Here is a 13955-nt window from a genome sequence, read left to right as displayed (position 1 = left end):
ATTTTATTCCTTCCTCTGATAAAGCCGCACATTCAGTTGTGAGGCGGTGCACTGTTAAAGACGGTAGGTTCAGGAGGCAACTGCCTGAGCTCAGACACGGCTACACCACTACCTGGCTCCATGACCTGAGGCAAGTTCCTTAACCTGTGTGCCTCGGTTTCCTCATCTGCATAAAATGGGGGTAACACACTCTCCTCATCTGGTTGCCAGCTTTAGGGACAGACTACATGCAGATTGTTTACAACAGTGCTGGGTACATATGGTGTGAGCACTTCACAATGTCAGCACTATTATTATTATCATTCTGAAAAATTAAATATGTAAACATTTATTTATGTAAAAATATATACTATTTCCTGTCTAGTTAATTAACATCTATATTCTTCCCATAAGGAGTACAAAAGTCTTTACTTCTCTATATTTCTCACTACTATTTTAATTTTTGCTGCAAATGATTACTACAGACTTTTTCCCCCTTACAATCAATACTTGTTCAGATTTCACAAAAAGTTTTACCTACTTATTTGTTCAATGTTGCTTTTTTGCATTCCATATTTCCCTCCTGCATTTATTCTCCTTTTTGCTAAAGTATACCCTCTAGAGATTTTTCAGAGGGTCTATGACCCTCTCAGAATAGTAAACTTTCTGAGCCTATATTATGTCAGAAAACATTTTTATTTTGCCCACACTCTTGAATGATAACTTGGCATGGAATAAAATTCTAAGCATACACTTCATTCCCCTTCACTATGAAGATACTGCTCCTTTGTTTACACTGAATGTTGCTAATGAGAAGTCTAATGTCAGTATGAGTCTCACTCCCTCACAGGTAGTTTGCCTTTCTTCTTGGGAGCTCTAAGCATTTTTATTTATGTCTAACATTCTGAAAGTGAACATAATGTACCTAAGTTTCATTAAAAAACTTTGTATGTTTTACACTCAGTGTATTCTTTCAATCTGACCCCTAGACTCTTCTTTCCTTCTGGAGCTCCAGTTAGATGGCTTTTGGCCCTCCTGGATTAACCTTACACGCAGCTTGACCTTTCTTTAGTACTTCCCATCTCTTTTTCTTTGTGAAGAGGTCTGGAAGAAGTCTGCAGCTTGATCCTCTAGCTCACTAAGTTGTTTAAAAGAAGTTTATTTAAGAAAAAAATTTTTCTAATTGTGGTAAACTTTACGTATAGTAAAATGCACACATTTAAGTACACGAATCAGTAAGTTTGAAAAATGTGTACACCCATGGAACTGACATGCCAATCAAGATACAGATCATCTCCATAATCTCAAAGAGTTCCCCCATTGCCCTTCCCCCTTTCCAGTTAACCCCCAACCCAGAGCAAAGCACTGCTCTGATTTCTATCTGTTCTTAAACTTCATATAAATGGCAGCATAAAGAAATTACTCTTCGGTGACTCCTTTTCCACATAATGTTTTATTCATCCATGTTGTTGCTGTATTAGCCATTCATTCTCTTTAATGCTGATTAGTAACCATTGTATGATTACACTACAAATTGCTGACTCCTTCTACTGATGGACAATTCACTCTTTCATTGTGCTTGATCTGGTTTTCATTTTCTAAATCTCTAATTAGTTCTTTTTAATAACTACCTGTTCTTGTTTCTAACTTTGTATTCCTATTTTAGGACCATAATTCTCTCCTTTATCTCTTGGAGAATATGAAATAGGCTTATTCTAATGTCTTTCACTCCTTGCTCTGGTCCCTTGGGGGTGAGGTTTTTTATTTGTTGAGCTTATTGTCTCTTTTTCATTGGTCTGGCCTTTCTCAGATGTTTGACTGTTATCTCGTCTCCTTCCCCAGAGTCCTTCTATGTACGTGTACATCTTGGCCTTTGTTGGCCTCTTGTTAGGTGGCTACTTTTGCTTCCTGAGTCTTGGCCAATATACCTATGATGTCTCCGTTACAGTTGCTGAGGCGGTTACTTGCCCTGGCCATTATGGCAACCTCCCGGTGCTGCAGCTGGGTAAACTCCAGCACAGTAGCTGAGATGCTTCCTGAATGGCAGCTCAAGCCTCACAAGGCAGTCTTTCCTTAAAACTGTGACCTTGGCTTACTTCTGGGTCTTCATGTCTGCTTCATAGTGTATTTAGGAGTGATTCACATCTTAGGAGGTATTTAGGAGGTTCACTGAGAATCCCCCTTTTGATTCCATAGTGTGGCTATGCATTAACGTGGCTTTAAATACACATATTTTATATTATTGGGGGATGTTCTGGAGTGGGAATGGCAGATTTAAGCTTGTACTCCTAAGACCATCATATTTGAAATTCATAGGTTCTTTTTAATCTTTTCTATTTTTACATGAGTATGAGAAAACAGAATCCAATCCTTATAGCATGTCTTTCATGCCAAAAAACACACCAAACATCTTGAGTTGAAAGTAAAATAGGTGCATAAAGAGATTAAGAGTGAGGATATGCACTTGCAAAAGTCTTTGTCCCCTCCAAATCAAGCTTGCTTATTCTCTTATTTCAACTTCTTTCCATGGCTTCTATTATCATGATAATATATTTTTAGTTAGAGAAATATATATTTTAGGGAAATATACTTTTAGTTCATCCCCATCCTATAGTTACCCATTCCCATCTTGCTCATTCTAATACTTAACTTCTGCTGATCTTATATATGTGACAACACAAAAATCAATACTACAATTGAGTAATTGCTAGAATTCTGAGTAATGACAAGGGACTAACAATCTTCCTATTAATATAATTTGACACTGTTTGAAGTCAAGACTCAGAATGAACACATCTCTACTCATGATAACATTCCTACTCGACAGCCTCAATAAAAAAAAAAAAAAAATTTAAAGAACAGTATGATTTCAATAAGGAAAATGATCAGTTTTGAGCATAACCTTTTGATCAATATAAAACTGTTTCAATTTTCTAGGCTATTCTGCTATAAAGTTTTATTCATTCCAAGAGTCTCCAATTAGTGTAAATCCCTTTCACTTCTTCACACAAGTAGCTGAACACTGGTGGAGAACAACAGACAGTGGCTAGGTGGTGTCACTGTACACTTATAACCTCAAATGTCAAGTGGGTGCTCAGATCTTCCTAGCAGCAAAACTACCATACACACCTATGCTTTCCCACTCTCCAAAATGAGTATTTTCATTTCCCCTCCAACGTCCTACACATCTCCTAATCTTCACTCTCAGCTCATGACCTTGCCTCATACTTTATTAAGGAAATAGAAGCAATCAGATAGGAACATCTTCATCTTTGCCATCAGCCAAGCTTTGAGGCTTCCTGCATCTGTATTCATATTCTCTGCCTTTCATCCTGTTGCTAAGGATGAAGCCTCCCTGCTCCCATCTAAAGCTGACAAACCTTCCACTTGTGCTTGGGATTTCATTCCTTGCCTTCTCAAGGATGTTACTATTACAATTATCTCCCTCCCTCCTGTGTTGCTGGTTTCTCCCTCTGTTCTGAATCATCCCCACCTGCATACATACATTTTCTAGTATCTCCTTGACCTCACATTCCACTCTGGCTGCTGCTTCTATTTTTCTCTGCTCTCATTCATAGCACACATTCTTGAGTTGTCCAGAGACATCCAAATTCTCACTTCACTTCCCCATCCTGCTCAAATGGGGCTCTGTCCAGCCTTTTCTCCTTTGACCTCTATGTTGCCTAGTCTAACGGTTAAGCTTCTGCTTTTATCTTACTTGATGGCACAGCAACATTTAATATGATAACTGTACTCTTCTTCTTGAAATGCCATCTTCTCTTGGCTTCTGTGACATAACCCTCTTCTGATATTTCTTCTATCCTCTTGGTTGCTTCTTCTCTTCTCTTTGCTGGTTCTTTCATGTCAGACCACAAACCTAAATGTTGGCATGGGCCTCCTCCTCTTTTCTATCCAGTTCCAAGACTTTATATACAATCTGTATACTAATAACTCCAAAATTTCTATTTCCAGCCTGGACTTCTTCCCGGAACTCCAGATATGTATGGCTAATAACTTACTTAGTATTTCTACCTAGACATTTAGTAGCCATTTCAAACCTAACACAGTCAGGAGACAATCTTGATTCCATCTTTGCCCCAGTTCCATGTCCTCCTCCTCAAACTTCTCTTCCCCAATCTTTCTCGCCTCAGCAAATGGTACCATGCTTACCCAGATGCTCCAGCCAGAATCTACTTGTTAACCTTCATCCCTCTCTACTCCTCTCTCATCGCGCCAATCCATGAGCAAGTCTAGTCTACCCTTCCACAAAACATACCCTGAATTAGTCCACTACTCTTGGATCTACAATAATTCCTTGTTCAAGGCACTCTCGCTGAGCTGCCTCTCCTGGATTCCTGCAATAGCATCTCTAAATGTCTCCTTGCTTCCTATTCACACAGCAGCCACAGTGATATCTTAAGACATCCATAAGATTGGGTTGCTCCCTGCATAAAATCCACCAGTGGTTTTCTACCACAATTAGCCAAAATCTAAACTGTTTAGTCTGGATTACAACATTCAACATGATCTGGCCTATGTCCATCTCTGATCTCACCCTACACCACTGCCCTGTCACTCAGCATCCTCCAACCACACTGGATGATGTTTGGTACCTAAAACACCACTTATTATTGCAAGAGAGACTTTTCTCTGCTGTTTCCTCTGCTCTACCTGCTCTATTCTTTGACCTTTGTATGGCTGACCCCTTCCTGTCATTATTATCTCCTTAGATACTCTTCTCACCAATCAGTATTTTATGTATTTGTTTATTCATATTTTGTGGAATCTGCAGTCTACAACATAGGAAATGCTCAATAAATATTTTTAAATAAATGAATAGATGGCATTTAAAACACTATTTTTATGATACCAGGTGTCAACTATCATTATTGTTAGTAAAAATAAATAACAATAGCAATGATACCTTACATTTATTGAGTGATTACTATATGCCAGGTACCATTCTAAGTACTTTACATATATTACTTCATCCCCCAGCAGCCCTACCAGGTAGTTACCATTATTATTCCCATTTAAAAAGATTAATTAATTTCCCCCATTTTATACATAGGAACCTGAGGCATGGAAAGGTTATATGATTTGCCTAAGGTCAAAAAGCTAAGAAATGGCAAAGCCAGGATTCAATCAGGTAGACTAATTTTAGGGGCTCCATGATTAACTACTTAATATTTTGTTATTATTATAGTTAGCAATATCGGTAATGCTAAGCAGCATTAATTGAACATCTATTATGTGTCAGGCACCTAGCCTTTTTACTTTGGTTAATTTAATCCTCACAACAAAAGGCTTATGAGGTAGTGTTACTATACTCATTTTATAGATGCAGAAGGCGAGTCAAAGAAGTTAAATTTCTAGCTCAAGGTCGTGAAGCAAATGAGTAGCATAGCCAGGATTCCAACCCAGCTGTGACTCCAAATCCTTGTTTTTTCTCCTATACTATATGCCCCCATTTTCCCCATGAAGAATAAAACTTTTCCCCATGGTCCGTAAACCACAGACTCAAGGGGACTCCTGCCGATTCTGGGAAGGTCTTTCATAGTTGCAGTTTCCTCAACTCTTCTGTTCATTCAACAAACATTTAGATTGTCTGATAGGAGCTGATGCATGTTTAAACATGGGGAGGACTCCATAATTCTCAGTGTGTTAGCAGGTTTCCTTGTTTAGTCTATTCTCACCTGTGAAGAAACTTCTCGTAGGTCTGGCGGAAGGCGAACCCTGCCCGACGCACCCTCACATTTTCCAGGAGTCCAAGATACTCTACTTGATGCCGGCAGCGTTCATCGTCAAAGATCTGTGGGGACTTCTTGTCATTGGGTTTGATGCAACGTACATAATATGGTTCCTAAAGAAATGAATCGGCAAATGATAAGTTTCACTGGAGAAAAATCCCGGACTAAAGACATTAACATGTCATTAGTGTTAGCTGTGTCAAATTGAGCTCTGTGACTCTCATTTGACTTATAAAAAAATTCTTCCTTTCCCTTCAACTTAAATTTCCCTTCAATTTAATGCCTGGAAATTCTCAGGCATTCAGTTAAAATTTTGTATTATTATATTTTAGGACTCATCAGGAATAGTAAAAAGGGGATAAAACTAGGGTGTAAACAACTGAGACATGTAAACATCAAGTTTTTGTGTATTTACAGAAACATGGTTAAAAGTAACAGAAGGAGTAATTTAATAGAAAGAGGCAGAAGCTGTGGTAAAAATGCATTGTTTAAGAATGTAAAATAATTGGCACAGCCCTGGTACATACTAAGTGCTCCTTTCAGCTTTGAATCATTTCAGTCCTTCAAACTGGAATAGCTTCTTTGGAATATCAGTGCTTTTAGGTGCCTAAAAGGAGCAAAGATAAATCTTCCCTAGAGAAAGATTACATAAACTTGGGCCTCCAATTATTTCTATAAACAGTTTTGCAAATATAATGTTTGGAACAAAATAAAAGTTAACCAGATATATAAGGAGCCAAGATAACATGAATTAGAAATAGCAAAACAACATACAAAATAAAAAGATCTGTAAGGGTCCAGATACTGGAGTTATCAGATAGAAATATTAAAACAACTACGCTTAGCATGTTCAAGATGACAAAAGACAATATTGAGAATTTTTTTAGAGAACCAGAAACTACAAAAAAGAACCAGAACAAGTGGAAAACCTAGGACTTAAAAATACAATAATGGAAATTAAGAACTCAGTGGATCAGTAGAAGAGTAGATTAGAAACTGGTGAAGAAAAAAATTAGTGAACTAGAAGGAAGGTGAGAAGAATTTTCCCAGAATGGATCATGGAGAGACAAAAAGATGGAAAATAAAGAAGAGAGGTTAAGAGGCACAGAAGACACAGTGAAGTGGTCTAAGTAACTGCAGTCCCAAAGGGAGGAGACAGAAGGGGCAGAAGCAATATTTGAAGAGCTAATAGCCAAGAACTTTGTAAAACTGATGAAAAACAATCAAGCTGTAACAAACTGAAGAAGTGCTACAAACTGCAAGCAAGATTTAAAAAGAAAAATTTACACCTAGGTACGTCAGTTAAACTTCTGAAAACCAAAGAAGGGCAGCCAGAAGAAAAAAGGCTGACTACCTAAAGGAGCAACAAATAGACTGACAGCTGACTTCTCAAAAGAAAATATGGAATCCAGAAGACAAATGAGTATTGTCTTTGAAATGCTTAAAGAACTGCCAATGTAGAATTTTACACCCAGCAAAAATATTCTTCAAGAAGGAAAACAGCATAAAATATTTTCAGAATTTGTCAACATCAGGCCTCAGATATAACAGGATGAAATTCAGGGAGAAGAAGAATGGTCCAAGAGGAAGCTCAGTGATATAGAAAGAGGAAAAAAGAAGTAATAAATGAGTAAATCTAAACAGATATTGACTAAACCTAGTAGTAATAATAATGATGATGATGATGTCATCATCTTACTGGCTTTATATATATATATACACATATATATCTGTATATATATGTGTATAAATAAATAAATAAATAAATAAATAAATAAATAAAATATTTATAAGTACATGACCAAAAGAGCGCGTAAGTTGGGAGGAAGACAAATGGAATTAAGATGTTTTATGGACCTTGCATTGTCCAGGAAGGAGGTGAAAGCACCAAATAAGATTAGATTTCTATAATCCAAAATGACATTGTAATAACTTGAGTAACCACCAAAACAATATTATAATGTAAATCTTCCAAAATAATAACGTGAATAAATGTAGTAATAAAAAATCATTGCAATACTGAGTGGTAGTGGGGGTGGGGTGGGGGCGGCGGCAGTGCAAGGAAAGGATGCCTCCCTAGGTCTAACTGAACATTCTGACTCAAAAGACTTACAGCCCGCACTTGGCAGGAGTCTACCCAGGAGGACAAGAACACGGTTTGCCAGCAGGCATGTCAAGGTCGTGCAGCAGCCCATACTGCAGTCAGGTAATAGCTTGGGCACAATAAGATGAGGTCCATATCAGACAGATGTGGGAAGTGCCCTTGGTTTAAAAGCCTCATGCCCCATAGGATTCAATATCTCTGTAACAACTCTAAAGACATAGCTTCCAGGGTCCTTGAAAGGGACATGCCTAATACATGAGTCATCACACTCAGGAAGCCAAAAGTATGTCATCCCCACCAGACAATTATCATTTTCCCAGTACAGGTGCAATTTACCAATAGGGGTAATTTTTATCTTAAGTGATGTTGCCTAGTAATATAGTTGATATACATCATACTAGGTTAACAGGGGAACAGAGTTAGAAATTTAACTGAGGTTATCAAGCAGAAGGAATAGAATTCTGTTTACCTTTTGCCCACAGTAATCAATCAAAAACGTTAGGAAGCAAAGAAAAAGAAATATAGAAGAGACAAACAGAAAGCACTAATGAGATGGTTGATTTAAATACAACATACGGTAGCTACGTTAAGAGTAACTGAACTGGGCTTCCCTGGTGGCACAGTGGTTAAGAATCCACCTGCCAACGCAGGGGACACGGGTTCAAGCCCTGGTCTGGGAAGATCCCACATGCGCGGAGCAACTAAGCCTGTGAGCCGCAACTACTGAGCCTGCACTCTAGAGCCTGCGAGCCACAACAACTGCAGCCCGCACGCCTAGAGTCCATGCTCCGCAACAAGAGAAGCCACCGCAATAAGAAGCCCGTGCACCACAACAAAGAGTAGCCCCTGCTCGCCACAACTAGAGAAAGCCTGCACACAGCAACAAAGACCCAACGCAGCCAAAAGTAAATAAAATAAACTTATTAAAAAAAAAAGAATAAATGAACTAAGTGATTTATTTGAAAGACAAAGATGGTCAGAAGGGATAAAAAACAAAACTAACTATATGCTATTTATGAGGGACAAACTTGAAACATAAGGATATGGAAAGGTTGAAAGCAAAAGGGTGGAAAAGGATAGACCATGCAAGCCCTGGCCAAAAGAAAAGCTGCTTTTAACTTTTTTATTCATGCAAAGCTGACTTTAAGGCAAAAAGCAATATAAAGACATTTCATAGTGATAAATGACTCAAACACTAGGGAGATATAACCGTTCTAATTTGAATAAGCCTAATAAATTCTCAAAATATTTAAAGCAAAAATGGAAGGTACAACAAGAAGTAGACAAGTTCAGAATCAAAGTAGGTTTTATCACACATTTCAGCACTGACAAAACAAAGTAATTAGTAAGAATGCAGAAACACTGGACAATAATAATATGACTAGCAAACTAATGGATGTGTGTAGAATATTAAATGCAAATAATTTTAACACAAAGAAAACTTCACAAATTTCTAAGGACTGAAATCACACAGAGTCTATCCTCTGATCAAATGAGATTAAGCTAGAAATCAAGAGCAAGAAGATAATTAGAAAATCATATAAGGCTGGAAATTAAGAAATATACTTCTAAATTACCCTCAGGTCTAAAAGAAAATTACAGTATGAATTAGAAAATATTTTGAACTCAATAATTTATGCAATCATGTGGGCAAAGCAATCTTAGTGTAAGGTATCATTTGAGTAGTATAAGTAACTTTACTAAACAGAACCCAGTTGAATGGAATTTTACCAGTATTGACTGATTATGCACAGGAAGTGGTAACACTGGAATAGACACTTCATGACCAGCTAAGGGGTGGGGGAATGCCCTTTCATCCTGGTTAGTAACATAAAAACCTTCAGATAAGGAAGCTAGTGGAAATACTTTCTCTATATTTAATCAGAATTCTGTTTCAATTTATAAACGCCGCCTCCTCTCTCCTTTGTAAATATCCAGATTGACTCAACCTAAGAAATCCTAAATTTGACAAATTCAAAGTGTCTTATTAAAGTTAAATTCCCAAAGTTGATAGTGATCTTATTATCTTGTGCTTTCAAACCTATTTCTCCCTATATTTTTGTGAAAAACATCCTTTGCCAAAGTACACCAATCAGTATATGTATTAGGCAGAAGATACCTGATTTAGATAGATATTCATCTATTGATATTTAACATGTGTTGAACAGTATAAATAGAGTCAAAGGCAAATTCAAGTTCATTTAATAATTTACTGACCGTCTGTTCAGAGCGCTGTTTTTTTTTTTTAAATATTGCTGGAGTGCATGATTGCCAGCCTGTGACTTTTTTAAAAAATTATTTATTTATTTATTTATTTGTTTGTTTGTTTGTTTGGCTGTGTTGGGTCTTCGTTTCTGTGCAAGGGCTTTCTCTAGTTGCGGCAAGCGGGGTTCACTCTTCATCGCGGTGCGCGGGCCTCTCACTATCGTGGCCTCTTTTGTTACGGAGCACAGGCTCCAGACGCGCAGGCTCAGTAGTTGTGGCTCACGGGCCTAGTTGCTCCGCGGCATGTGGGATCTTCCCAGACCAGGGCTCGAACCCGTGTCCCCTGCATTGGCAGGCAGATTCTCAACCACTGCGCCACCAGGGAAGCCCCAGAGTGCTTTATGAGGTATCAAGAAGTATATAAAATTAGTAGAAGTCATTCTTTAGATTCAAAAGACTTATAATCTAGGTGGCGATAAGACATACATTTAAAAACACTGTGTGCTATAGTTAATAATACTGTATTGTATATTTGAAAGCTGCTGAGAGAGTAAATCTTAAAAGTTCTCATCACAGGGAAAAAAAAGTGTAACTGTGCATGGTGATGGATGTTAATTAGACTTATTGTGGTGATCATTTTGCAAAATATACGAATATTGAATCATTATGTTGTACATCTGAAACTGATATACTGTTGTATGTCAATTGTATGTCAATAAAATAAATAAACATTTAAAAAGTAAAACAAAACAAAACAAAACAAAACCACTGTGTGGACTCTGAGAAAATGCACTTCTGGTGATGGAGGACCAGGCAATTCATACCAACCTTCCTGAGGGAGTCGCTGAAAATAAGTGCTACACAAAATATGGGGAGAGGGGAGAAATCTCAATGCATCAGAGCTAATAACATAGCCAAGATGAGAGTAAGACTAAAGCCCAGAGGGGTGAAGCCAGCCTTCAGGGCTGCTTTTGTCTTAGAGGCAACCGTTGATCTGGAGAGGCAGCTGTGAGGCTGAGCACGGCTGCTGACAGCCTTGTGGGGTTCAGGGGATGAAAGCTGGAATTTGAGACCTTGGATGCAGAGCTACACTTTGGTCTGGAATCCTGAAGAGCTAAACTTGGGAGTTAAAGGTGAATGGAAAATAGTCTGGCACTTTCAGGGATGGGAGGCAGCTCACTGCTGAGCCACTACAGGTCCTGAAATTGGATTAAGGTGATTCCAGAATGTCAGAATTTGCCGGATATATCTTTTTTTTTTTTTTAAAGGAATTCCTCTATTTTTAAAATTTATTTATTTATTTATTTATTTATTTTTTGGCTGTGTTGGGTCTTCGTTTCTGTGCAAGGGCTTTCTCTAGTTGTGGCAAGCGGGGGCCACTCTTCATTGTGGTGCGTGGGCCTCTCACTATCGCGGCCTCTCTTGTTGCAGAGCACAGGCTCCAGATGCGCAGGCTCAGTAGTTGTGGCTCACGGGCCTTGTTGCTCCGTGGCATGTAGGATCTTCCCAGACCAGGGCTCGAACCCGTGTCCCCTGCATTGGCAGGCAGATTCTCAACCACTGCGCCACCACGGAAGCCCTGATATATCTTTTTAAATGTAAACTTTCAACCTTTCTGTTATGATTAGATGTCATTAATAAGTGGCAATATATCTGTATTCTTTTTCTTTAATCTGATTTGATAATTTTTCTCCATTTATATTCACTGTAATTACTAATATATTTGGATTTATTTCTACCATCTTTATTTGTCCCAGCTTTCCTATGTTATTTTGTCTCCTCTTTCCTGTTTTTTAGGACTAATGATTTTTTTTTTCATTCTGGCTTCCCCCACCCCCAACCACTAGTTTGGAAGTTATAAACTCATTTCTATTCTTTCAATGACTACACTAGAAAATTTCATATGTATTTATAACTCATGAGAGTTATAAGCTAACCAATACTTTTATCCTTTTCCTGAACAACCAAGCACCTTAAACAGTTGAAATATAATCACCCACCCTTCCAATTTATATGCTATTGTTGTTGTGTTACTTAGCTCTAACCTGTATTTTTAATCCAATAAAATATTATTTTACAGAGTCAGTTTATATGCACCCACATATTTACCAATTTCTTTGCTCTTCATTTTGCATTTCAGACTTTCGTTCAGTAATCAGACATCGTCCTATCTGACATATATCTTTTAGAATTTCCTTTACTGTGGTTCTAACTCTCTGTTTTTATTTTTCAGAAAGATTCTTTGTTGTGTCTCTCTTCTTGAAAAATATAAATTCTCTTGGTATAGAATTCTGGTTATTTTCTCTCTTCATAGCTAATCTGCTTTTAAGGTATTTTCTTTGTCTTTGGTATTCTGGGGTTTCACTAGGTGCTTGGGAGCAGATTTCTTTTAATTTTTCCAGCTCAGGATACACTGGACTTCCTGACCCTGTACAGTGGTGTCTTTCATCATTCTTGAAATTCTTTTTTCTTTTCCTTCTATTGTTCTGCCCATTCTCTCCTCTCCTTCTTTGACTCTGGTTAGATGCATGTTAGACCTTTTCATTTTATCTTCAATGTCTCTTAATGTGTCTTTTATAGTTTTAATTTCTTGGTCTCTTTAAGTGGGATTCTGGATAATTTCTTCAATTGTTTCTTTCATTTCCCTATTCTCTCTTCAGCTTTGTCTAAACTGATGTTAAACCTATCCACTGAGTTTTAATTATTTAGTTTTTATTTCTATCAATTGACTAGTTACCTGCTCTCAATTACTAGTTCTCATATTTTTAGGCCTTTCATTTCTTGAAACATATTAAACATTCTTATAGTCTGTTTCTGATAATCCAGTATAAGACATTTTCATGAGTCTGTTGTTTAGACTGACTCTCCCTGTGTCCTGTCTTGCTTCTTTATGTCTGTGGAGATCTTTTACTACGAACTCCCTATTTTCCTTAGAACTCCATCTGTGGAAGTTCTTTAAGGTCTGGAATGAAGGTGGTTCCCTCACCTTGCTTCCATCAGATGCCTGGGGGCAATACCAGACCTGAATTGACCAGGCTTGAGCCTTTTCAGGCCACCCAGGTAGTGTGAATTTGGACTGCAAATCTCACAAAAGCTGGCTTACAATTATAAATTCTCAAGGGATGGCCACCCACCCTGCTTGGCTCAGTGCCAAGGACCAAGACAGGCAGTTTTCCTTTCAGATAATGAGGGGTTATTTCTAGCTCATTCTAGAGGTAGCTCTCTGAGGAGGCAGCCCTCTGGAGACCTACCATTGTGTGTGTGCATGTGTTTGTGTGTGTACATATGTGTGAGTATGCATGTGGTTTGTGATTCCTTGTTAGTCACCCTACTCTGGGCAGGCCCTGGGCTTCCCTCCAAGGACCAGCCTTGGATACCTATACTCAAAGTCACCCACTTCAACAGATGCTGACAGGGTGAAAGCAGCTCTGGTGCTCTAGTTATTTTTCCCTCCATTCAGTTAATTTCTGCCTTCACTCAGCACCAGGCCTGCATATTCTTTGCTTTCTTGTTAGTTCATGATCGTATTCAGGAAGTAGGTTTTTATAATTTATCAATTTTTGGTTGCTCTCAGTTGGTTTTAGGGGGTGCTTTGTTCACCCTGTTGCCGGAAAATGCATTACTTACACGTATTTTAAAAATCTTCATGTTTATGTTCCTAGGTGAAAATCATCTCTAATTTCATTTTTTCACGTTAACCTCGTACTAAGGTAATACTAAGCTCATAAAATGAATTGGGTAGTGGCCTCTCTTCTTCCCATCCTCCAAAACAATGTATGTATGATAGGAATTACTGGCTCCTTGAAGGATTTGTAAAACTTATCTGTAAAACCATCTGGGCCTGAAGTTCTTGGCAGAATTGGGGGAAGGCAGACTTCTGATTAGTGATTCAGAATCTTTAAGGTTACTGATTTATT

General features: G+C 38.0%; 1 protein-coding gene across 8 annotated transcripts in view; it reads right to left on the bottom strand.

The window, feature by feature from the left end:
• The window catches only part of MYO1D (myosin ID), a 351112-nt gene that overhangs the window by 197129 nt on the left and 140028 nt on the right, over positions 1-13955 (bottom strand). For all 8 annotated transcript variants that reach the window (XR_014257970.1, XR_014257971.1, XR_014257972.1 and 5 more), the window contains exon 15: positions 5676-5842. Coding sequence is in view for 5 of the 8 variants with exons in the window: in XM_082443690.1 (XP_082299816.1) it covers positions 5676-5842 (167 nt within the window). In the remaining 3 variants the exon portion in view is untranslated. The remainder of the gene's footprint in view (positions 1-5675; positions 5843-13955) is intronic.

Source organism: Balaenoptera physalus (genome assembly GCF_965194825.1).
Source record: "Balaenoptera physalus genome assembly, chromosome: 20".
NCBI classification, from domain to species: Eukaryota; Metazoa; Chordata; class Mammalia; order Artiodactyla; family Balaenopteridae; genus Balaenoptera; species Balaenoptera physalus.
Note: the sequence above shows the minus strand (reverse complement) of the source record. Positions and strands in the feature narration are given on the sequence as shown.